This window comes from Prunus avium, chromosome 7 (genome assembly GCF_965620075.1).
Source record: "Prunus avium chromosome 7, drPruAviu1.hap1.1, whole genome shotgun sequence".
NCBI classification, from domain to species: domain Eukaryota; kingdom Viridiplantae; phylum Streptophyta; class Magnoliopsida; order Rosales; family Rosaceae; genus Prunus; species Prunus avium.
This window is the reverse complement of record NC_142290.1, coordinates 19700454-19724243: the sequence shown is the minus strand read 5'-3', so window position 1 is coordinate 19724243 and position 23790 is coordinate 19700454. Positions and strand designations below refer to the sequence as shown.

The window sequence follows — 23790 nt, the reverse complement described above, 5'->3', positions numbered from 1 at the left end:
TTAGATACATGCTTGGTTGTTTAAAATGTTCTTCTATGCTTAATGGGTTCCTAATGCTTAATTTTAGGTTAGACAACAAATGATCAAATTAGGGAATTAGGAACACAAGGTTATGACCACACACCATGGCTTAATCATACTTTAGCTAGAATCAATCCATTAATCTAAATTGAACTTGGGAACTTATTTTCTTGAGTTACTTTCTTATTTTCTTCCTTCTTTCATGTTCTTTGTTTTTGTTTCTGTTTTGTGTAGGAAAACTGAATTGGATCATTCAATCACCAATCCCTGTGGAATCGACCTCGCACTTACATACGCTAAACTACCAACGGTTCGTGCACTTGCGAGTATCACAAGTTGAGGATGCAGCTGAATCCATTTTGGTGCAGCTGAAATCTACACAACAGACCACAGACCAACTTTACTTACATAAAAGCCATTGACAACAACCAGAAAACCCCAAATATGCGAATTGGGAAACCCTTATCCCCAAAACTTTGAGCTCAGAAGCCTAACCCAAAAAAAACCACATATTCAAACCTTGTTCCCCAAATATGCGAACGTTTAAATCATTTCCCCACAAAATCGAACTCAAAACCCTAACCCCAAAATAAATCAATATTAAAACCCTAATATCCAAATATGTGAACTTGGAAACCTTTATCTAGAAAAAAAAAAAAAAAAAAAACCAAATCAAACCTCAATCCCCACATACCGTAAACTGGGTCGTCCTCTCCAGGTGTTCGTGGCTCCCAACTCATCGTAGCCTTCTCTCAATCGACTCTGTGTCGTCATCCTCTCCAGCGACTGAAGGAAATCAAGTGGAAGATTTTTTTGTTATCTGGTTCTAGTGCGTGATTTTGGTTTATGAGTTGGAGGGCGTTGGAGGGCGTGAGGGCGTGAGCAGGAGAGCAAAAAATGGAAGTACGAAAATGCCCTTGGAAGGACTTCGAAACTAGCGAAAACGTTGGCCCCATAAGTGCCAGATCAGCAGCTAATGGAACAAAAGACGGAAATGCTAACGGTGGAATCGGATTGTAAAAAATTTACAAGCTTGGGGTATGTGATTGTAAAAATTGAAAAGACGGGGACTAACATGCCTTAAAGGTGTAACTATATAGGGTACTAAACTGTAATTAACCCTTTTGTATTTCCTTTAAAATCAATGAATTTTTTAATACACCAAAAAATTTATCATGTATTTTAAAATCGTGATTGAATACATCCAAATTTAAATGGAGTTTAAAATATCTGAATTAAATAGACTTCTATAAGATCGTGATTGAACACACTTAAACTTTTAAACTTCTTTAAAATCTTTTAAAATCTAAATTGAATACACCTTGTAAAATCCTAACCGAATACACCACCAAATAGGACATAGCAGACTCAAAGAGCGTCACTCTCTCTCTAAACCCGCCTTTCCATTTCATTCAAACGCCTTTCCATAAACGCTAACTCACAGTCTCTCTCTAAAGTGTAAAGCTACCGCCATTCTTTCCTACTTCTTGAAATCGAACTCTCTCTTTGTCTCTCTGCAATGGAAGACGAAGATCCCGTGAAGCTCTATATGAACCTCGATAACTGGCAAGGCCCTCCAACCGAGCCAGATGAATTTCGTCCCTCCTCGGAAGACTATCAGTCTCTCTCTTCTTCCTCCGATACCCGCTTGCTTGGCTTCGTCATCGCCGACATAGTTGGAATTCAATGGTATTTAGGCACCATCAGTGGCCAAGAAATGGTGGTTCTTGTCCGCGAACCCCTTAATTTTCAAGATTCCAACGCCATCAAAGTCTTCAATACCACCACCGTTCAAGTGGGTCACATTGAACGCCGCGTGGCGGCCGCACTAGCGCCATTGATTGACTCGAGTTTGATTGCGGTGGAGGGCATTGTTCTCAATACGCGAGCTGAGGCCAATGGGCCCAAGATTACTTGCCAAGTTAACATCTTTGCAAGATTTGAAGATTTTATCTCTGTGAAGTGGGCAATTTCGCAATCTGGGTTACATTTGGTGCTCAAGGAGAAGAAGGCTGAGAGGGCAGGCAAGACCGTGGATAAGATTTTCAAGTTGGTGGATGAGAATGCGAACAAGAATGGTGTTTTGAAAGCATTGGAACCCCCAGCAGAAGTGATCAAAACGGAGCTTTTTGTGCACCAAAAAGAAGGGTTGAGATGGTTGGTTCATAGAGAGAGGTCTGATGAGCTGCCTCCTTTTTGGGAAGAGAAAGGTGGGTCTTTTGTGAATGCGTTGACCCATTTCAGCACCCATAAGCGACCGGAGCCTCTAAGAGGTGGGATTTTTGCGGACGAGATGGGATTGGGTAAGACCTTAACTTTGCTTTCTTTGATTGCGTTTGATAAATATGGTAGTGGCATTGTTGATGTAAGCATGCTAGATGATAACGAAATGGGTGAGGATAAGGGGTTGTCTTCTTCTGTTGGTAAGAAGGGCAAGAGAGGTAGACCAAGTGAAAAAAGCACGGGCTTGCGAAAACAACATAAAACTGAGAATACCATTGTGGAAGGCAAATGTGTGAGTGCAAATGATAAGTCTTCGCATGATATCAGTCGGACGACATTAATTGTGTGCCCTTCTTCTGTACTTTCAACTTGGCAAACACATTTAGAAGAACACACTAGGTTGAATTGGTGCAAGTATTATGGCCTACGGACTAAAGATGCTGAGGAGCTTAAGAAGTATGATATAGTGTTGACTACATATGGTGTTTTGTCTAGTGAATATCCTTCCAAAAGATCCCCTGTAGACCAGATTGAGTGGTGGCGGGTGATTTTGGATGAGGCACAGATGATTAAGAATGAGAATGCTCAACAAAGTGAAGCTGTCACTAAGTTGAAGGCTAAGCGAAGGTGGGCTGTTACGGGAACACCAATCCAGAATGGCTCTTTTGATTTGTTTTCTTTGATGGCTTTCTTGCGGTTTGAGCCTTTTTCAATTAAGAGCAGCTGGCAAAGCTTGGTGCAGCGCCCACTTGCTGATGGCAACCCAAAGGGGCTCTCACGGCTGCAGGTAACACCATGTTGTTTTTCTTTCTATTTGTTTTATTTTATTTATGTACTATTACCATATTTTTATGAACGCAACCAAAGTTTGCAGCAGATGCAAACCAAAGTTTCCATATTTTTCTCCTTTTATAGTTTGCTGATTTGCATGGTTATTATTATATATATATATATTTTTAAAAAGAAGTTTTATTTCAAAAAAACCATAAAAGAAGGTGGACAAGTAATCCACCAATAACAGGAAGAAACAGTCAAACGAGTACATAGATCTCCAATAATGAGAAAAACAATCCTAATCAAGACACTGCAGCCTTCCAATCAAGCAAAATAGGAGAAACTGAAGCCCATAGCGCTGCCCAATACTTTGCCTTTTCCCACACCTCCTTCACATCCGCCCCCTTGACGTCTTCAAAATTCCGTTGATTTCTTTCCCACCATATGGCCCAGACAATACCCAACATGGCAACACCAGACAGCCCTAGATTGATTTAGCCTTTTTGCCACCAGAAGGATTCTTGCGTTATTTATGTTGACTTTTCCACTTATGATAAAGAACTGAGATGGAAGTGTATTTAAAGTGTGCCTCCTGCTATTTTGTTTTCTTCTTTTCACGTAAGAAGACCTATAGGATTGACGTCAACCGGTGTTACTTGTTTTATTGGGCACCTGAACTATAGTATCTCAATAACTCATGAAATCAAACTTCCCTAGACTGCCCACCCTCCTCCCTCCGTCATTTTTGTGGTTAGCGTCTGGAGGACAACAAATTGTTATTCTCTGAAATAAGTATTTATCTGATACGAAAGAGATGATTAAAGACATGGTTGATCCATGACTTGCTATCAAAGGCCTTAACAGTGACTGGATCATGTAACCATCTTAGATGCTCCACAAGTGCTAAGACTTCCCATATTATAGGAAATTGCCTATTTCAGAACTTGAACCGCATGTAGTACATGAATTCGAATTACTAAACCATCCTTAATTTTGAATGGGCTTCCCTAACTGATGATATCTGAAGGAGAGCGGTGTTGACTGGTTGCTGTTTGTGGGTTCGAAAGTGGGTTTAGACTTAGATGGAACCGTTGGTTTGGTTCAGAGTTCAGAGAGGATGGGAACGAGGGTGCCTGAGGTCGATGTGGGCAGGGTTGGGTTGCAGGGAGGGCACTGGTTTGCGGCAGGAGGTTGGCTGGGCTGTGCATTCGGGTCTGTAAGTTTTTTAAGTTTTTAGAATTTCCAAAATATTAAAAACAATGATTCGTTATTTTTTTTGGTCCACGTGGATTACATGTTAGCAAATAAGTGCACCTTACTCGTGCCACATGAGAGAAAAGAATGGAGAAGAAGGGTCGAGAGAAAGAAAAAAAGGAGAGAAAAAGGAAAAGGAGAAAAGGGGCCTTTTCTCCTTCTCAGGTTTTTTTATTATAAAAAGTGTATATTACTATTAAGATTATAAACAAATTGTAAATGTATTGTAAAACATCATAAATATCAAAAAAAATTTAATTAAAAAAAACATAAATGTCAATTTCAATATCATACCCTTTATGGTCATTATACACAGTCACAACACTTCTAGAAAAAAGTTTACCAAACCCTATGACATTGCTTTTTATACTCACCGCACTTTTACAAATTTAGATTACCGAACACTTCACTGCTTCATTTCACGGCTATTCATTCTCATAGCACAGCAATACCAAACTAGCCCTTAACAGATTGGTGGACAAACTTGACAGTAGTGGGTGAAGTGAGACAGAAAGACCAAGTTCAGGGCCACATTTGATTCGATTTAGAATTTCGGGGAAAAACAAAAATTAAGCCTTTATCAAATGGTTATCCTACAATTGAAGGGAGACTGAATAATAGTTGTGCCTAATGTGTATACTGATGTCTCAGGTTTTAATGGCAACCATCTCTTTGCGAAGAACAAAGGACAAGGTACGGATTGGATTGCCATCTAAAACTGTAGACATTTGTTACGTGGAACTCTCTGCTGAAGAACGTGAACTGTATGATGAGATGGAAGGAGAAGCAAAGAGTGTTGTGCGGAATTACACTAGTGCTGATAGTGTACTGCGCAAATATTCTACTGTTCTTAGCATAATCTTACAACTTCGCCAGATCTGTACTGATTCGGCCTTGTGCCCTTCTGGTCTCAAATCACTTCATATTGAAGGTATTGGCAAGGCTGTCATATTGGTGCATCATTTTTGTTTTGTTGTGCAACTTCACTTCACATGCATGCTTATCTGGGTGCCATGAAACTCTTCAACTATTTTAGCTTACAGTTCTCTCAATTGTAAACTTTTTTTGCTTTTCATGAGTAAAGGTAATTCTTGAAGAAGTCATCGTACCATTATGCTTGGATTCTTGGATTCACATATTGTTCTTTTTAATTGCATTTTTCAATTCACATATTGTTCAGTACTTATATAATCGCTGGGCCCAAATTGGTAGCTGTGTATAATGTATTCCATGTGGAAAATTGTTTGTACATTCTTACTATGCTCTCTACTTCATTTGAGTTAAAGAAAAGATTACAGAATTCTGAAAAAACAATCACAAGTTAACAAATGATGACCCTTAATTGTTTTCTTTTGTGAACGGGAACAACAATTTAGGTTGGTGGGAGTATTAAGATTAGTAAAAGCATGATGCCTAGAGTTATGCTTCTCGGGTTCTACACATCAACATATAAAGGAGTACTGATATTTGATCAAACATCTAAAATGTTCTAAAATGTGTGTGCTTCATAAAACAAGGTTAGAAGAATTATGTTATTTCGTATACTGTATTAACTGTTTAATATATTTGCATTTTAAATGAATTCAGTTTTCCCGCCTGCAATACTCTCCAACTGTTTCCCTGTCAATGATTTTGTTGTTATTCATTCTTGATACATCCATGGAATCAGTAGTATGCAATAGAAGCTGTTTGGATTGTATTAATCATTGCATCATAGTTGTTTGTTACTGAGTTTCACTTCCATCTCCATTACTTAAACTAGTTTCTGCCCTACTCTGCTGTCTAGGAATGATATTCAATTCATTATTACATTTACTAGTACTGTGTGCTGCTGCTTCTCAATCTCTATAAATGCAGTATAACAAATTAGTCAATTTTAATGTGACAGATAGGGTTCATATACATTTTCAGTTGATGTTATTCCACAGATTTTATACTTAATTGCAAACCCTCCTTTGTATGGTATGTTTATTCTGTACTTATGAAGTCTATTCTAAGCAGATGTAACCAAGAACCCAGAGCTGCTGAAAAAAATGCTTGAGGTGCTGCAAGATGGTGAAGATTTGGACTGTCCGATTTGCATTGATCCACCAATTGATGTTGTGATCACTTGTTGTGCTCACATTTTTTGCAGAGCTTGTATTCTGAAAAGCTTTGTGCGCACAAAACATCGCAGGTGCCCCCTTTGTCGGGGTCCTGTATCAGAGTCTGAACTGTACTCAGCCCCTCAAACACCTTCTGAAAGTGACAACATGGTATCCTCTAAAACAACCCTGTCTTCAAAAGGATCTTCTCTGTTGAATCTTCTCGTTGCATCAAGGGATCAAAACCCACTTACGAAATCAGTAGTGTTTTCCCAATTTCCAAAGATGCTGATATATCTTGAAGAGCACCTAAAAGCAGTTGGTTTTAAGACTTTGCGCTTAGATAGCTCTATGGGCGCAGATAGAAGGGCTCGAGTAATCAGAGACTTTAGGGTCACGGGACAAGATGTGCCCACAATTTTGCTCGCAAGTCTTAGGGCTTCAGGAATGGGTATAAACCTCACAGCTGCAAGTAGAGTCTATTTGTTGGACCCATGGTGGAACCCTGCAGTTGAGGAACAAGCAATGGATCGTGTTCACCGTATTGGGCAGAAGGAGGATGTGAAGATTGTCAGGTTGATTGCTCGAAACAGCATTGAAGAGAGGATTTTAGAGTTGCAGGAGAAAAAGAAGAAATTTGAAAATGAATCTTTGGGAAGGAGGACCGCAAAGGGTCGAAGGGACATAAATTTTGATGATCTTCAGGTTCTCATTCCCTTGTGAGTTGGTGTACAGGTATGCATGAGGAGCATGCTACATCTTGCGATTGCACATATCCTGTCAGTTGTACATATTTTTGTTCCATATATGGTGTGTAAATGACCACTGTGCTCTCCTGAGAAGCTCGCGCCCTTTTAGTATGCACATACATACAGGTACATCTTTTTGCTCCCCTTACAAAATGTATACAAAGTTTTAATTTTCCAGTTCTCGTCGGTATATCAAAAACATTTTGAAGCCTAACTTGGCGGGTGTTGTGGTTATTGGTGTTCTTGGTCTGCTACTACCACATTATATGCAATTTACAATGAGTTTTGGATCAATATGAAATTTTCTAAAGCATAGTCAATTTCATGACAATCTTGATATTAACACTGCAGAAAATAGAAACAGCAGTACAAATCATGCAGTAAGCGATTGAACAGAGCGTTTTTATAAAATTAATGAAAACAAACTCAAGCGAGGATAAAAAGGAAATTAAATGAAGGTTCATAATTTATTGAATAATCTTGAAGTTTACAGCACAAGAAAACAGAGAATGGGAGGAACTCGTCCTCACACAACAAATAGGATTTTAACATTTGTAAAATTACTTTAATTTATTTTTATTTTCTGGAAGGCAAGCGAAGAACACATTCTCATGATGCTTTTGTGGAGGTTTTTAGGATGCTCTTCTGGAAGCTTTGAAACTAATAAATATTTAAGGGTAAAACACATTTTTAGTCACTGTTTAAGTTCGAAAACACTTATGGTTATGGGGGTTTTAATTTTATCAATTTTATCATTGTATTTCATTATGTGAGCAATTTAAGTCCAATTTTAACTTCTATCAACTAAAAAAAACTCAATTCAACATTATAAAATAAGATGAAAATACAAAAGAACCTTGGAAAATTAGAGGGAAATACAAAAGAGCCCAGCATCCCTCCCACTCCAACCTACCAACCCACAACAAATTATACAATAGTTCGGTAATACGGCCACTTGGGTATAATATTATAATATGGGTGGACAAACACTCTCTCCCTCCCGCTTCACCAGTCATCACCCCCAACTGCAGTGCAATTATATGAAAACGAGATCTCTAATACGTGGGAAAGGGATTTAGCCGCCGAGAGCCGAAGAGGGGTGTGGGTGTGGATTGGTTTGGGTTTGATTGCATAATAATGATTTTGGTTTTCAGAAAGTAATTAAATATTGATAAGATTTGCACTTGAATCCCCTCCTTGTATATTTAGTCTTATTGGATTATAACTAGATAATGATGTTGAATTTGAAGATTGATAAAACTTTTAAGCAATTGAATTTGAACTTTAGATTTGTAAATTTAAGATTTTTAGAGTTGGTAAAACGATACGATGAATGTAGCGCAAATAAAGCTAAGAAAAAAATATGAAATATGAGAATAATAAACTTAAACCTACTTGACTCTAGTCGTGTTAGTCTTTCAATTTCTATCGTAGAAATCTGTGAAAAAACAATCAATTTATAAAAAACGAGGCATGGCATAGTTAGGTTTACCACCCTTGCTTGGTAAGAAAATGAAAAATATGTAGCAAGTTTTGGGGCATATTGAATTTTAGGATGGTTTGATATACTAGAAAATGAAAAATATGTAGCAAATTATGATTTTTTATTTATACAAATGATCCTAGGGGAAAGGGTAATCAAACCTAGGACTTCGGGTATATGAATAAATTCTCTTAACCACATGAGCTCAAGTCTCCTGCGAATTTTTCTTTTAATTGCTAACAAAGTTCAAACATATAAAAGAAAAAAATAATTGCTTTTAGGTACAAAATGCTCAAACCAAGTCGTCTAAAATTGGTTTGGTTTGATTTCCTCAATACTTTTTCTCAAACCGAAGAAAACTTAGGTCCCGTTTGGTATTATACTCAAAAAAATGAATTCAAAAATCATTTTTTTAACATTTAAATATTGATTTTCAGATCTAAAAACTTGTTTGGTATTGAACTCCAACCTATTCTTGAGATCTAAAAAAAATTGAAATTAACAAAAGAAAAGGAGAGAAGAAGGAGAGAGGGAGAGACAGGAGGGAGGGAGAGGAGAGGAGAGGGAGAGGGAGAGGGAGAGAGAGAGAGAGAGAGAGAGAGGAAGGAGAGAGAGAGAGAGAGAGAGAGAGAGAGAGATAGAGTGTGAGAGTGGAGATAGGGAGGAGAGAGCGAAATATTTTTTTTTGTGAAACCTCATTTTTTTTTTTAAAAAAAAAATTAGACATTTTTAAAGTTGTTTTTGTGTTAAGCTTTTAAAAAAGGGAGCTGATTTTCCCATTCCCCTTTTCTCCACTTACACTCCATTTTGTTTTTTAATATTTTTTAATCACTTTTATTCTTTCTCTTTCCTCTTCTACCCTTGTCTTACTTCACTTTTATATTATTTCTTTTTCTTTATATTTAATTTTCCTACTTACACTTGATTTTCAATAATTTTTTTTTCAATGGATATAGAATTCTTTAAAATTAATATATTACAAAACAAAAACAAAATATTTTCCCCAGCCCCAATAACCCCCTCTCTTCGTCAACCCCCTCCTCCTCCCATCTCTGCACTCCAGCCCCATCGTCCTACTACCACCCACACCATCCACCACTGCATTGCCCCCCAACACCAACAACATCAATGGCTCACTCTCCCTCGACTCCTTTTCTCTACCCATCTCTCTGCAAATTAAAAAACAACATCAGTCAAAATCATGCTTTATTCCCACCAAATTCTCAAAAGTCTCTGACTTATTATCCTTCCTTGTAACATTTTTGCTAAGTGCTAAGTGCTAACAAAGAGAAATTTCTAATGCTCGGGTCTGAAGCTTTTTGCTTCAAGTAAGGAGCTTTACACTCTGTGATGCAACTCAACCAATTAAAGGTTTTTTCAACCTACCCCCATGCCGCACCCCACACAGCCACCCGCCCACCGATAGAAATCGTTGCCCCAACGCAGCCACCCACAAACGATCTTACCGCCCCACTGATAGCCACACTCAAACCCCAAAACTTTTTTAAAAACGTGGATGGTTGTTGAAGAAAGAGGGGGAAAGAGAGAAAAAGAGGGAGAGAAAATGAGGAGGGGTGGGCTTGGTTGTTATCGAATAAAGAGGGAAAGGGGGAGAGAGAAGAATTGGGGCTGGGGGAAATATTTTGTTTTTGTTTTGTAATATATTAATTTTAAACAATTCTATATTCATTGAAAAAAAAATTATTGAAAATGAAGTGTAAGTAGGAACATTAAATATAAAGAAAAAAATGTATATAAAAGTGAAGTAAGATAAGGGTAGAGTAGGAAAGAGAAAGAACAAAAGTGATTAAAAAATATTAAAAAACAAAAGGGAGTGTAAGTGGAGAAAAGGGGAGTGGGAAAATCAGCTCCCTTAAAAAATAATCTCTATCAAAAGGGAATTATGAGTTTTGGACTAAAAATAATTTTTGAGTTTAAAAAAATGAATTTAAATAGGAAATCGTTCTATTATAATATATAGTTTCGATTGTAATTTTAAAATAAAACACATCCAATTCGGACCGTAACCATCCCTAGCTGCACTCGTGAATGATATCGTGGCTGTTAAAACCCGCCTTTCCATTTCATTCAAACGCCTTCCCAAAACGGGAGGGACACAACAAACAAAAAACGCACACACGCACCGATTCCTATACTCAGTCACTCACAACTCTCTCTCTCTCTCTCTCTCTCTCTCTCTCTCTAAAGTCGAATTCTAAAATCTAAAGCCACCGCCATACTTCAACTTTCTCATCCCCAAAACACCAAAATTTTTTAGATCAATTCTCTCTCTGTCTCTGAGCAATGGACGACGAAGATCCTGTGAGGCTCTTCATGGCCCTCGATCAGTGGCAAGGCCCTTCAACCGACCCAGACGACTTTCCTCTCACCACGCAAGACTCGCAGTCTCTCTCTTCTTCCTCCGATACCTACATGCTCGGCTTCGTCATAGCCAACATAGTTGGAATTCAATACTATTCAGGCACCATCAGTGGCCGAGAAATGGTGGGTCTTGTCCGCGAACCCCTTAATCCGTACGATTCCAACGCCATCAAAGTCCTGAATACCAGAACCTTTCAAGTGGGTCACATTGAACGCACCGCGGCAGCCGCGCTAGCGCCGTTGATTGACTCGAATTTGATTGCGGTGGAGGGCATTGTTCCCAATACGCGAGCTAAGGGCAACAGGTTTAAGATTCCTTGCCAAGTTCACATCTTTGCAAGATTGGAAGATTTCCTGACTGTGGAGTTGGCCATTTCGGAATCTGGGTTACAGTTGATTTCGGATTCTCATGCGTCGTTCACTCTCTCGGAGGCAGTGGTGGTCAAGGAGAAGAAGGCTGAGAAGGGATGCAAGAGCGTGGATGAGATTTTCAAGTTGGTGGATGAGAATGCGAGCCAAAGTGGTGCTTTGGAAGCATTGGAACCTCCAAAAGAAGTGATCAAATCGGAGCTTTTTGTCCACCAAAAAGAAGGCTTGGGATGGTTGGTTCACAGAGAGAATTCTGGTGAGTTGCCTCCCTTTTGGGAAGAGAAAGATGGGTCTTTTGTGAATGTGTTGACCAATTACCACACTGATAAGCGACCGGAGCCTCTAAGAGGTGGGATTTTTGCGGACGATATGGGATTGGGTAAGACTTTAACTTTGCTTTCTTTGATTGGGTTTGATAAATATGGTAGTGCTCTTCCTGCTTCAGTTGGTAGTGGCAGTGTAGATGTAATAAGCATGCTAGATGATAACGAAATTGGTGAGGATGAGGGGTTGTCTGTTTCTGTTGGTAAGAAGGGCAAGAGGGGTAGACCAAGTAAAACCGGGTCACGAAAAAAATACAAAACTGAGGACAGCAATGCTAGTAGCAATGTGAAGGGCAAATGTGTGAGTGCAAGTGATAAGTCTTCTGGTGATATCAGTCGCAAGACGACATTAATTGTGTGCCCTCCTTCTGTTTTTTCGACTTGGGTAACACAACTAGGAGAACACACTAGGCCAGGGAGATTGAAGGTGTATATGTATTATGGTGAGCGGACTAGAGATGCTGAGGAGCTTAAAAAGTATGATATAGTGTTGACTACATATAGTATTTTGGCTGCTGAAAATGCTTGGATAACATCCCCTGTAAAAGAGATTGAGTGGTGGCGGGTGATTTTGGATGAGGCGCACATGATTAAGAATGTGAATGCTCAACAAAGTCAAGTTGTCACTAATTTGAAGGCTAAGCGAAGGTGGGCTGTTACGGGAACACCAATCCAGAATGGCTCTTTTGATTTGTTTTCTTTGATGGCTTTCTTGCGGTTTGAGCCTTTTTCAATTAAGAGCTACTGGCAAAGCTTGGTGCAGCGCCCACTTGCTCATGGCAACCCAAAGGGGCTCTCACGGCTGCAGGTAATACCATGCTGTTTTTCTTTCTATTTGTTTTATTTTGTATATAATCTATGAACAGATTTTGTATGCATGCAACAGAAGTTTGCATCACATGCAGTTTTTCTATCACAGTGCATTTGCTTGTTTTTGGACAAAATTGGAAAAGATAGATTAGTTTCTGTAAAAGTTTCAAAATCATTCTTACGTTATTTATGTTGCATCACATGTAGTTTTCTCCTTTTATGGTTTGCTTATTTGAAGGGTGGTTCATCATTCTTATTATTGTTTTTTTCTTTCTATCATACTGCAATTGCTTGTTTTGGGACAAATTTGGAAAAGAATAGATTAGTTTCTGTAAAAGTTTCAAAATCATTCTTACGTTATTTATGTTGCTCTTTCCACTTATGATAAAAGAACTGATATGGAAGTGTATCTGAAGTGTCTCGTCATATTTTTTTTTCTTCTTTTCACTTATTTTTTCCCCCATAAGAAGACATATAGGATTGAATTCAACCTGAGTTACTTGAAATTGTTCTTTGGCACCTGAACTTTAGTGTCTCAGTAACTCATGAAACTGAACTTCATTAGACTGCCCACCCTCCTCCCTGCCTTCACTTTTATGGTTAGGGTCTGGGGGAGAGCAAATTGTTTTGCTCTGAAATAAGTATTTATATGATAGGAAAGATATTATTAAAGACATGGTTGATCCATCACTTGCTTTATTTCAGATTTCTGTTTTCCTTTTGTAGAGGCTTAATTATTGTTTGCCCCCAAATTCTGAATGAAGTCTCACTTTACCCCCCGAACCCTATTATCTCACTTAACCCCCTGTAGTCTGTCTCCGTGTGTCACTCCACCCACTTCTGTCAAGTCTGTCAAGGAATCCGTTAAGTATGCTGATGTGGCATGAGTGGGTCCATTTTCTTGTTTACATGTGGGCCACGTGGACTAAAAAAATGAATAATTGTTGTTTCTTATATTTTAGAAATGTTACATAATTGCACTTGAATTTAGAAATAAAAAATAAAACAAAAACTTAAAAGAAAAAACCTACAGGACACTTACGTCGCATCCACCTCCTCACTGCAGCCCACCACTCCCACCCTACCTCCACTGTAATTATGGATTCATTTATTAGATTATCATATTGTGTCTTTCCCTGAAGTCAGTAATTGTAGGCATGTCATAAAAAATTTGACCTAACGGCCTCTTAGATGCTCCATAAGTGCTAAGCCTTCCCATATTGTGCATAAGAAATTGCCTATGTGCAGAACTTTAGCAAAATATAGTACATGAAGTCGAATTACTAGGACACTCCTTATTTTCCATGGGCTTCTCTAACTGATGATATCTGATTTTGGATGGAGAAGAGGGTGAGAAGGAAGATGAAGGAGAGTGGTGTTGGGTGGTTGCTGTTTGTGGGTTTGGAGAGATCCATTGGTTTGGTCAGAGTTTAGAGAGAGGATGGGGATGAGTGATGAGGGATGCGTGAGGTGTTGGTGGGTGGGAGTGGGCGACATGCAGGTTGGGCTGTGGGTTTCATATTTCTGTAAGTTTTTTAAGTTTTCAACATTTCCAAAATATTAAAAGCAATATATTAGTACTTTTTTTAGCCCACGTGGATTACATGTAAGCAAAGAAGTGCCCCCCATTCGTGCACATCAGCGGAAATAGGTGAAGTGAAACATGGAGACAAAGTTGAGGGGGTTAGATGAGATTTAATTCAGAGTTTGGGGGCAAAACAATAATTGTCCTTATTAAATAGTTATCCTAAAACTGAAGTTGACCGAATAATGTTCATCTGTTTTTATTTTATTTTATTTCCAAAAATTCAAGTTGTGCCTATTGTGTTTACTGATGTTTCAGGTTCTAATGGCAACCATCTCTTTGCGGAGAACAAAAGACAAGGGACTGATTGGATTGCCACCTAAAACTATAGAGACTTGTTACGTGGAACTGTCTAGTGAAGAACGTAAACTGTATGATCAGATGGAAGGAGAAGCAAAGAGTGTTGTGCGGAATTACTTTGATGCTGGTAATATAATGCGCAACTATTCTACTGTACTTAGCATAATCTTACGACTTCGCCAGATCTGTACTGATTTGGCATTGTGCCCTTCTGATCTCAAATCACTTATCCCTTCGAACACTATTGAAGGTATTGACAAGGATGTTATATTGGTGCATCGTTTTTTTCTTAAGTGCAACTTCACTTTACTTGCATGCTTATCTGGGTTCCTTGAAATTCTTCAACTATTTTATCTAACTCTCTATTGTATACTTTATTTATTTATTTCAAGAGTAAACATAATTATTGGAGAAGTCGTACAATTATGCTTGGATTCTTGGATACACGTATTGTTCTGTTCAATTACAGTATTGGATTTACATATTGTTCGGTACTCATATTTTCGCTAGCCGAAATTGGTAGCGGTATATTCCATTTTGGAGGTTTGTTATTACATTCTTAGTATGCTTTCTACTTCATTTGTGTTAAAGAAAAGATTACAGAATTCTGAAGAAAAAAAGAAGTTAATTATGGAATCACAAGATAACAAATGATGGCCCTCTTAAATGTTTGATTTTATAACAGGGAACAGCAATTTAGTTGGAGGAAGTATTAAGAATTTTCATGAGGGGGTGCTTTTCAGTGTCTCCTGTTTTTCCAACTTAGGGGTTATGTTCTGACAAACATAAAATAAGATCAGTGAAAAGAACAACCAAGGACAGGCCTACCTCCTTTCTTATCAGCACCAGACACCACTTCATTGAAACCCCCAAAAAAGAAACAAAACCTTAGGGATTATTCCCTGACTGATCTTTTTCCAACTTAGGGGTTACGTTTCATATTAGAGAAGCATGCTGCCTTTAAACAAACAGAGTTATGCTTGTACAGTTGTAAGCTTAGGACAAAGCATGGGCATCAGCTTTTGATAGTTTTTGTTGGCATGTTTGTGCAGTTTGGTCGTATTAGGACTTTCATGTACATGGTAAAACCCTAGTAATGCAACTGTTTAAAATTTTTATGACAAGTAATCTTTTCATTTTTATAGAAGAAACCTTGGAATGTCAGTTTTGTAGTTTATTACAGGAGACACACTTACATGTGTCACAGTATTTGTTTTTTCTTTTTCGGAAGTGGTAAATTTTGGTAGTTAGATTTTAAAATGTTTTTAGAGTAAACTTGGACATCATGAGTAAACTTATAATTTAAAATACAAGAACCATATACAAAATATCACCGACACGATTAACCAAGCATGTCCTCATGGATTCCCTATTTGGGGTCCAGATATCAGAGTTAGTGTGGTACTGGATTACGGCCACGTTGTATAACTCATCCACGTGGTATAGTATTGGTGGATATTTATTGATACTTTACCCTACAAGTGGAAAATATCAACCTCGACGTCCGTCCATATTATAACACGTGGATAAGTTATGCCACATGGCCATAATTCAGTACCATACAATCATTTTTCCACATATAAAGGAGTACTGATATTTGATCATATATAAAAAAATGTTCTACAATGTGTGTGTGCTTCATAAAAAAATGTTCTACAATGTTCTACATTTGCATTTTAAATAAATTCTCCCATCTGTAGTGCTCTCCAACTTTCCTTGTTAATGATTTTGTTTGTATTCATTCTTGCTATATCCATGGAATCAGTAGCATGGAATAGCTGTATGGATCACATTAGTCATTGCATCAAAGTAGTTCTTACCGAGATTCACTTCCATCTCAATTACTTAATCAACGTTTCTGCCCTCCTCCTTGGGAACTGCTGTCAATGAATGATATTAGATTCATTATTACATTCTGTGTGCTGCTGCTTCTCAATCTTTATAAATGCAATTTAACAAATCAGTCAATGTCAATGTGACAGATAGTGCTCAGATATTGATTTGCTATTCCATCGTTTTTATACTTAATTGCAAAGCCTCCTTTCTATGTTATGTTTATTTGGTACTTATAAAGTCAATTCTAAGCAGATGTATCCAAGAACCCAGAGCTGCTGAAAAAGATGCTGGAGGTGCTGCAAGATGGTGAAGATTTTGACTGTCCAATTTGCATTTCCCCACCAACTGATATTGTTATCACTTGTTGTGCTCACATTTTTTGCCAAGCTTGTATTCTTAAAACACTTCAGCGCGCAAAACCCTGCTGCCCCCTTTGTCGGCGTCCTTTATCACAGTCTAATCTGTTCTCAGCTCCTCAAGCACCTTCTGACAGTGACAACATGGTATCCTCTAAAACAACCATGTCTTCAAAAGTATCTGCTCTGTTGAAACTTCTTATTGCATCAAGGGGTCAAAACCCACTTACGAAATCAGTAGTGTTTTCCCAATTTCGAAAGATGCTGATATATCTTGAAGAGCCACTGAAAGCAGCTGGTTTTAAGACTTTGCGCTTAGATGGGTCTATGAATGCAAATAAAAGGGCTCAAGTAATCAAAGAGTTTGGGGTCCCGGGACAAGATGTGCCCACGATTTTGCTTGCAAGTCTTAAGGCTTCAGGAACAGGTATAAACCTCACAGCTGCAAGCAGAGTCTATTTGTTGGAGCCATGGTGGAACCCAGGAGTTGAGGAACAGGCAATGGATCGTGTTCACCGTATTGGGCAGAAGGAGGATGTGAAAATTATCAGGTTGATTGCTCGAAACAGCATCGAAGAGAGGATATTGGAGTTGCAGGAAAAAAAGAAGAAATTTGCAAAAGAAGCTTTCGGAAGAAGGACGACTAAGGATCGGAGGAGGGACATAGGAGTTGATGATCTTCTGGGTCTCATGTCCCTGTGAGTTGGTGGGTGTACAAGTATGCTGCATGCAGCATCTTATCATTGCACATATTTTGTCAGTTATAGAAACTTTTGTTCCATGAATGCAGTAGATGACCACCATGCTCTTCTTTTGAGAAGCAAGTGCCGTATGGTATACTCATAACACACATCTTCTTGCTCATATCACATAAATTATAGAAGTTCTAATTTTGTTTAAATTGACAAAGTTTCTACAAACTTCTTGCGGTAACGATGAGAATGGCGTCCACCTATATGCCAGTATCTTGAAGGCATTTTGGGTTTTAATTTTTCTTCTGCTCTTCTCAAAATCATGTTTTCCAAGAGGGGGACAACAAAAAGTTTTATGTGTGCATTATTATAAAGTGACTTCAACAATCTTAATGACCATTGACCAGGTAGCCATTGTTTTGACATATTTATCATCCAGTTTTTTCTTTTTACTTTTTATTTTTAATTATTTTAATTTGTTTTTGGTTTTGGAAATGGAGGGGCTAAAACCCTAGAAATCTTTGTCACTTTGTGCAGTCCATGTAATAACCCAATCCTAAATTAATATTTAATTATTAATTTATTCAAGTAAAAAACAATTTTATCCCGGGAATATTTTAATAGGTTTAAAAATTGACTTTTTGTTCGGGAAAGAATTTGGAGATATGAGAAGTACTGTTGCGTAAAGCACGTCGAGATGAGTTCGTAGATTGGAGTTGTAACGAAGAAGTTACGATAAAAAATAGTCCAATGGCAAAATCGTAATTTTTCAAAAAGGGATTTTTTTATATTTATAAATAAACCAGATTTCTTTTCTCTCTCTTTCTCTCTCTCTCCCTCCCGTCGCGATAGCCCCACCACCACCCCCCCCCCCCCCAAAGATTTTCGCAGCGATTGAGAACTCTTATGTTCGGCCATCATTTCTGACGCCACCAATTGCAAACTCTTCCTCTCTCTCTCTCTCTCTCTCTCTCTCTCTCTCTCCTCTACCCAGCCCACTCCTTTTCTTTGACCAAAAACTCGACAATCGATGGTGGTTTCGAGAGGAAGAACCAGCAGAAATTGCCACCCTCGCCGGTGACGTTTCCGGCCACCTAGAGCTGCGCCGTCACTTGGAACAACTAGCCATCTCCTCCCTCTTGCTGTTTCCTAGGTTGTGTGACGGCGTAGGTGGTTGTCGCCGCCGTATCAAGGCTGTGAAATTCTGATTAAAACCGCGCGTTTCCGGCTTCGATTCGGCTATCTCCGATCACTTTTTGGCCATGGTCCAAGAACAAAAGTTGCTCCATTCATTGTTCTGATCTTGCAGGTAGAAGTCTTGACCGGCGATTTGGAGATTTTCCAATCACCGGAATCGCTTTGGACACCCACGCTCTGCCGACGCGTGTGGCGGCGTGTGGACACTGTGTGGGTGTCCCTCTTGGTACTAAAATGATACTCATGTCGTTCTGAGCATGACGGTATGCTCGGATTTCAATTTGGTTATCGTTTGATTGTCGATTGGATATCACACATTTGACGTTATTCGGGTTCGATATTTTCTGACCGTTGGATTGACTTCATTTTCAAATATGTTGATCTAGGCACCTCTAGGATCGTATAGGAATTCGCGGATCGAGAATCGGAGTCCCGGATACTCCGATTCAATCATTCAAAGTTTAGATAAATGATAATTGTCCTATCGTGAATGATCTGACCGTTCGATTTGGACCAAACGTGCAAGACAGGTATAGTAAACCTTGTTGAATCCGTAGGAACTCTCGGATCAGAAATGGGAGGTCGTGGGCCCCGCGGGCCCGGTTGACCCAGTTTAGAAAGTTTAACCCTTTGTTGACCGTGAGTCTTCCGAGGTAGTTTCACTCTTCGAGAAGTGCTAGAACGACCGTGTAAATGAGGCTTGAGAGTTTGTGGACTATTTTGTTTATGTTTGGATTATGAGTTTATGTTATAGTGTTTTATGATATTCTTGGGTGTTATTATGATATTTGAAGTTTATCTTGTTATTTATGTATTTGTTATTATTATGAATATTATTAAAGTATATGATTGGTGATATTGGATTATTCAAATGTTTATGAGTTATTAGGTAATCGATTTTACTTTCTATGGGTATTATACTATGTTTGGTTGTGTAAAGTTGGGAACGGCTTATCAACTGGATTTTGGTGTGGACGAGAAATTAATTAAATATTTTATTATATGTTTAAGTTAATATATCTACTCAGTGGCTTGAAAATGATGAATCATGGACACTAGTTCTTAACAGAATGTGGTTTATATTTTAAATGTAGTTGAGAACTGATTTCTGGGGCGTTGATATAAGAGTTGGAAAATGAATTTGTGGAATAAAGGAAAGTTTATGATAAGTTTCGGATTATGGTTTTCAAACCCACCATGGGAGTACCCCCCCCAGTTGTCTTTGAAACAGTTTGCCCTTTATGAAAATGCCCCACGAGTTTCAGGAACACCTGAACCGTGTGGAGCGAGGATGTGCGTTCTCGGGCTAACTACATGTCCCCCGAGTTCTGCGAGGATGTGCATTCTCGGGCTGACTACATGTCCCCCAAGTTCTGCGAGGAATGCGGCTCAGGTTGACTTTGTGTTACCGAGGCCTGCGAGGATGTGTCACATTATATGACACAAGGAATTGACGGTATAATGTGGGAAATAAATAGAAAATCATGGAATTGACGATACATTATTGGAATTGACGGAAAATTGGTGGAATTGACGGATAACAAATAGATGGAGAGTATTTTGGTTTTAAGAGGTTTAAAATAAAACATATGATTTCATTTTGGTATTTTTTAGTATAAGTTTTAATACCTATTTTCTGATTTTATGAGACAAGAATTGAAGGTTTCCAAGTTTTACAGATTTTCTACAAATCATATCTATTCTCTTAAGTGATGAATTGGTTTTTACATGTGAAAGAGGGAAGCATATTTTATTTTAAATTGTTGGTATTGACATTAAGGTTTCACGTGGTCAATGCTATTTTATTAATTTTATCGTTTTCCTACTGATAAGTAATATGTTAATTATATATATGTGTATATATGTATATATATTTATTATGCACGCGAGATAAATGGGAGATTGTTCTAACATCAATAGCCCTTGATTGAATTTCAGCGGATGGATTTGAATTACTTATAAATTTTGCTGAAAGAACTACGTATCACTTGATCCCTTAATAGGGTACGTAGGCAACCTAGAGTTACTAGGTGCAGCCACAAGATTAAGTGTTTGAAAAGTTGTTCAGTTAAGTTATTTTGGAATTTGATAACGTATTCATATTGTTCTAAAAGTTGAGATCCATTTCAGATGGCAGAACAATTTAGTTGGTGTAAAGAGGCCTGAGGTCATAAAGATTTGATGTTTGGTTGTATGAATTCTATTATTGTGCATGCTGAACGGTTGTGGATATTTAAATTGCTCGTTGTACACGTGAAAAGTTTTGGGAAACGAGCAATTTACAGGGGAGACTCTACCAAATTTTCGGCAGAAGTCAAACCCTAAAGAAACTTTGGATTTCGTTAGATGGGCAATTTGGTCAAGTTTGCTCGACACCTGCCAGGTGTCGGACACGCACAAGGTTATACGCAGATTCCAAAGTGGAATTTCAGTCGGTTCCTGTCAGCCCAGTCTGAATAGATTTTAAGAGAGATACACTTGTAAAAAATTTAAAAATTAGAAAATATGATTTTTCTCTAGAGTCTTCATCTCTTCTTTTATAGCTTGAACCCACTTAGGATCTTTCAACGTTTTAGTTACCTTGGTCGGAATATGGATAGCAAATAATTGATGCTCAAAAGTCTTGAGTAGTTCAGACAATCTCTGAGTGGATACATGGTTTGCAATTGGGTATTCGATGTTCCCCCAATATTGGGGGAATACAGGTTTTGGTGGTTTTCCTCGGTTATGCCTGAAATGTAATTGATATTTAACAAAATTATTAACTAAATTCACAGGAGTAGTAGGAATGTTTACCTCAGGGATATTCTCAGGAGATTGGTCAGGTGGTATTGTAGAATGAGAATGGGGTTCTTCAGCTTGATCATGTGTTTCTTCGAATACTTCAAGAGACCCGTCACTCGGTTCTATGCGACTAGTCAGATTAATGTTGAGAGCGAACTTTTCTTTTGAAATACCAAGCGACCGGTCGAATCAATACCAAGAGCAACTTCACGCTCTAGACTATTAGGCGACCGGTTGCTAGGGCTAGAGTGACCGGTCGGTTCCATGCAAATCCAAATTTCTTCCTTTTTCACGGTGCTCCAATTCTACTATTCACTCATTGTCTCCCCCTGAAGAGGAGAATTGGACATTAGGGCAGCAAAGAACATATCAAATTCCAACAATGTCACATTCAAAGTGACATAGATTCGTCGGGTAGGAGGATGATAGTATCGATAACATGTGTAGCATATCTAAGAAAAACACAACAAAGCACACATGGATCCAGTTTGCTATGTTGGTTCTTATGAAGATGAACAAAAGCCACAAAACGAAGATATGTGGTGTCAGCATCAAAACAGAAGGCAGTTGTCCCTATTGTGTGAGCACTTGTAACGGCGTGAGAAAGTCCAAAACTCTTGAAGACATCTGGTTCAACAAGTATTTTGCCCTGAAGCCATTGGGCTTTGAGGGACGTGAGCTCCAATAAGAATTGCTCTGGTTGTTTCTAGGAGGTGTCTGTTCTTTCGTTTGACAACACCATTATGTTGCGGTGTCTAAGGACATGTCGTCTCAGGTATTCGCCATATTCGCCACCATTGTCAAAGTGTAGAATTTGTATCTTGGCGGAGAACTGAGTTTGAATATCCTTTTTATTCTTCATAAAGTAAAACTAGGTCATGCACATATAATCATCCACAAATGTCACAAACCATCGAAAGCCAGAACAAACAGTTATAGATGAGGGTCCCCATACATCAAAGTGAATTAACATAAAGGAAGTAGTACTCTTACTTGTACTTAACGGATAGGACACACGGTGACTCTTGGTCAAAATGCATGTGTCACATTTGAAGTTGGAGTCCTTGAAATCTGAGAATAAATCCGGTAGAATATGCTTCATATAACTAAAAGATGAATGTCCCAATCGATGGTGCAACAACCAAATTTTTTGTTGTTTGCTATTAGAAGGATGTGTCACACTATTAGCCATGCCTATATTGAAGTCATCCACATAATATAGGCCCTTCTCTTAGTACCATGATCAATAATCTCCTTAGTGTAAATATCTTGAAACAAACAAAAACTCGAGTAGATTAGTACAGAACAATTCAATTTTTTAGTAACTTGACCAACTGACATCAACTTATTGGATAATGATGGAACAAGTAAAGTATTAGATATTGAGAGAAAGGATGAGATAGCAACATTGTCAGCCCTTGTCACAGGATAAGTAACTCCATTGGAATTAGCATTACTAGTTCGTCTAGGTTGGGAGGTATTCATAAAATCATTAGGATCAAAAGGATCAAATGTCATATGATCAGTTGCACCGAAATCAATTATTCATCCCGTGGAATCACTCTTATAAAAAATATGGAATACATAACTAGAACCAATTCTTTCATCTTCACGTCATTTTTGGGCTTTGAGTTCATCCCGCCATTATGAGTAGCCATTTAATTTGAAACAAGTCTCATGAGTGGGTGCCACAATGTGTGCAACCTCCTCTATTTCTCTGGGTCTTAGTTCGGGAAGTTGTAACCTGCGTAGCGGAAGATTCATAGGATATAGTTTGAGTCAGAATTGAGGTATGGATTATCTAAGTCTGGGTTAGTATTTGGGTCCAGTCGGGATCTGTGTTTGAGTTTGATTTAGGGTTTGGGTCTGGATCTAAGTCTAGGTTGTTATATGGGTTTGAATCGGAGTCTGGGTTGGTATCTGGGTCGAAATCTGAGTTAGGATCTAAGTTAGGATTTGGGTTTTATTCTAATTCGAGGTCTGTGTATGGATCTGAGTCACGGGTTGGTATCAAGATCTTCAAAATATGGGTCATCTGTGTCGTCAATTTTTCTAGGTTTTGGGTCGAGATTTGGGTTTGGATCTTCTAGGTTCAGGGTCATCTAGGTCATCAATTCTTCTAGGTTCTTGGTCGAGGTCTGGTCAGAGATCTTCAAAAACTGGGTCATCTGGGTTGTAAATCTTTCTAGGTTCGCGGTCTGGGTGGTAGAGGAATCGATGGGGTTACCTCGATGATAAGATCTTGATCCCCCATGGTGGTGTCGACAAGTTTTTGGAGAAGGTTTAGCAGCAATCCCAAGATTGCCGCTATGATACCATACTAAAATATGTGAGAATATTATTTGTGGGAATTTTCTATGTATTCTTCTCCTTGTAGGAGGCCATATTTATAATACAAGAAAGCCTTGTAGGCCAAAGAAAGTAATAACTTATAATTCTATTTACAGTAGGAAATCAAGAATAAAAGGAAATCAATTACAATTAATATGAGAATCCTTGGTGTGCAAGGAAAGTCACAAGTTATGCCAACATTAATAAGGTTATGGGGTTTTCGACAATTACAACATC

The 23790-nt window shown here is 38.4% G+C and overlaps 2 protein-coding genes across 3 annotated transcripts; both read left to right on the top strand.

Moving 5' to 3' along the window:
- The first annotated feature begins 1370 nt into the window (after positions 1-1370).
- On the top strand, positions 1371-7382 carry LOC110762447 (putative SWI/SNF-related matrix-associated actin-dependent regulator of chromatin subfamily A member 3-like 1). The gene is made up of 3 exons (XM_021965081.2): positions 1371-3031; positions 4924-5203; positions 6274-7382. Exons 1-3 carry the CDS (start codon positions 1541-1543, stop codon positions 7077-7079), a joined length of 2577 nt encoding a protein of 858 aa, XP_021820773.1. The 5' UTR covers positions 1371-1540; the 3' UTR covers positions 7080-7382.
- A 3311-nt stretch (positions 7383-10693) lies between these two features.
- Positions 10694-17369, top strand: LOC110762448 (putative SWI/SNF-related matrix-associated actin-dependent regulator of chromatin subfamily A member 3-like 1). 2 transcript variants are annotated; one of them, XM_021965083.2, is made up of 3 exons: positions 10694-12470; positions 14316-14484; positions 16446-17369. In XM_021965083.2, exons 1-3 carry the CDS (start codon positions 10893-10895, stop codon positions 17249-17251), a joined length of 2553 nt encoding a protein of 850 aa, XP_021820775.1. In that variant the 5' UTR covers positions 10694-10892; the 3' UTR covers positions 17252-17369. The 2 variants fall into 2 exon arrangements, with proteins under 2 accessions (XP_021820775.1, XP_021820774.1); XM_021965082.2 differs by having other exon boundaries at positions 10696-12470; positions 14316-14607.
- The last annotated feature ends 6421 nt before the right edge of the window (positions 17370-23790 follow it).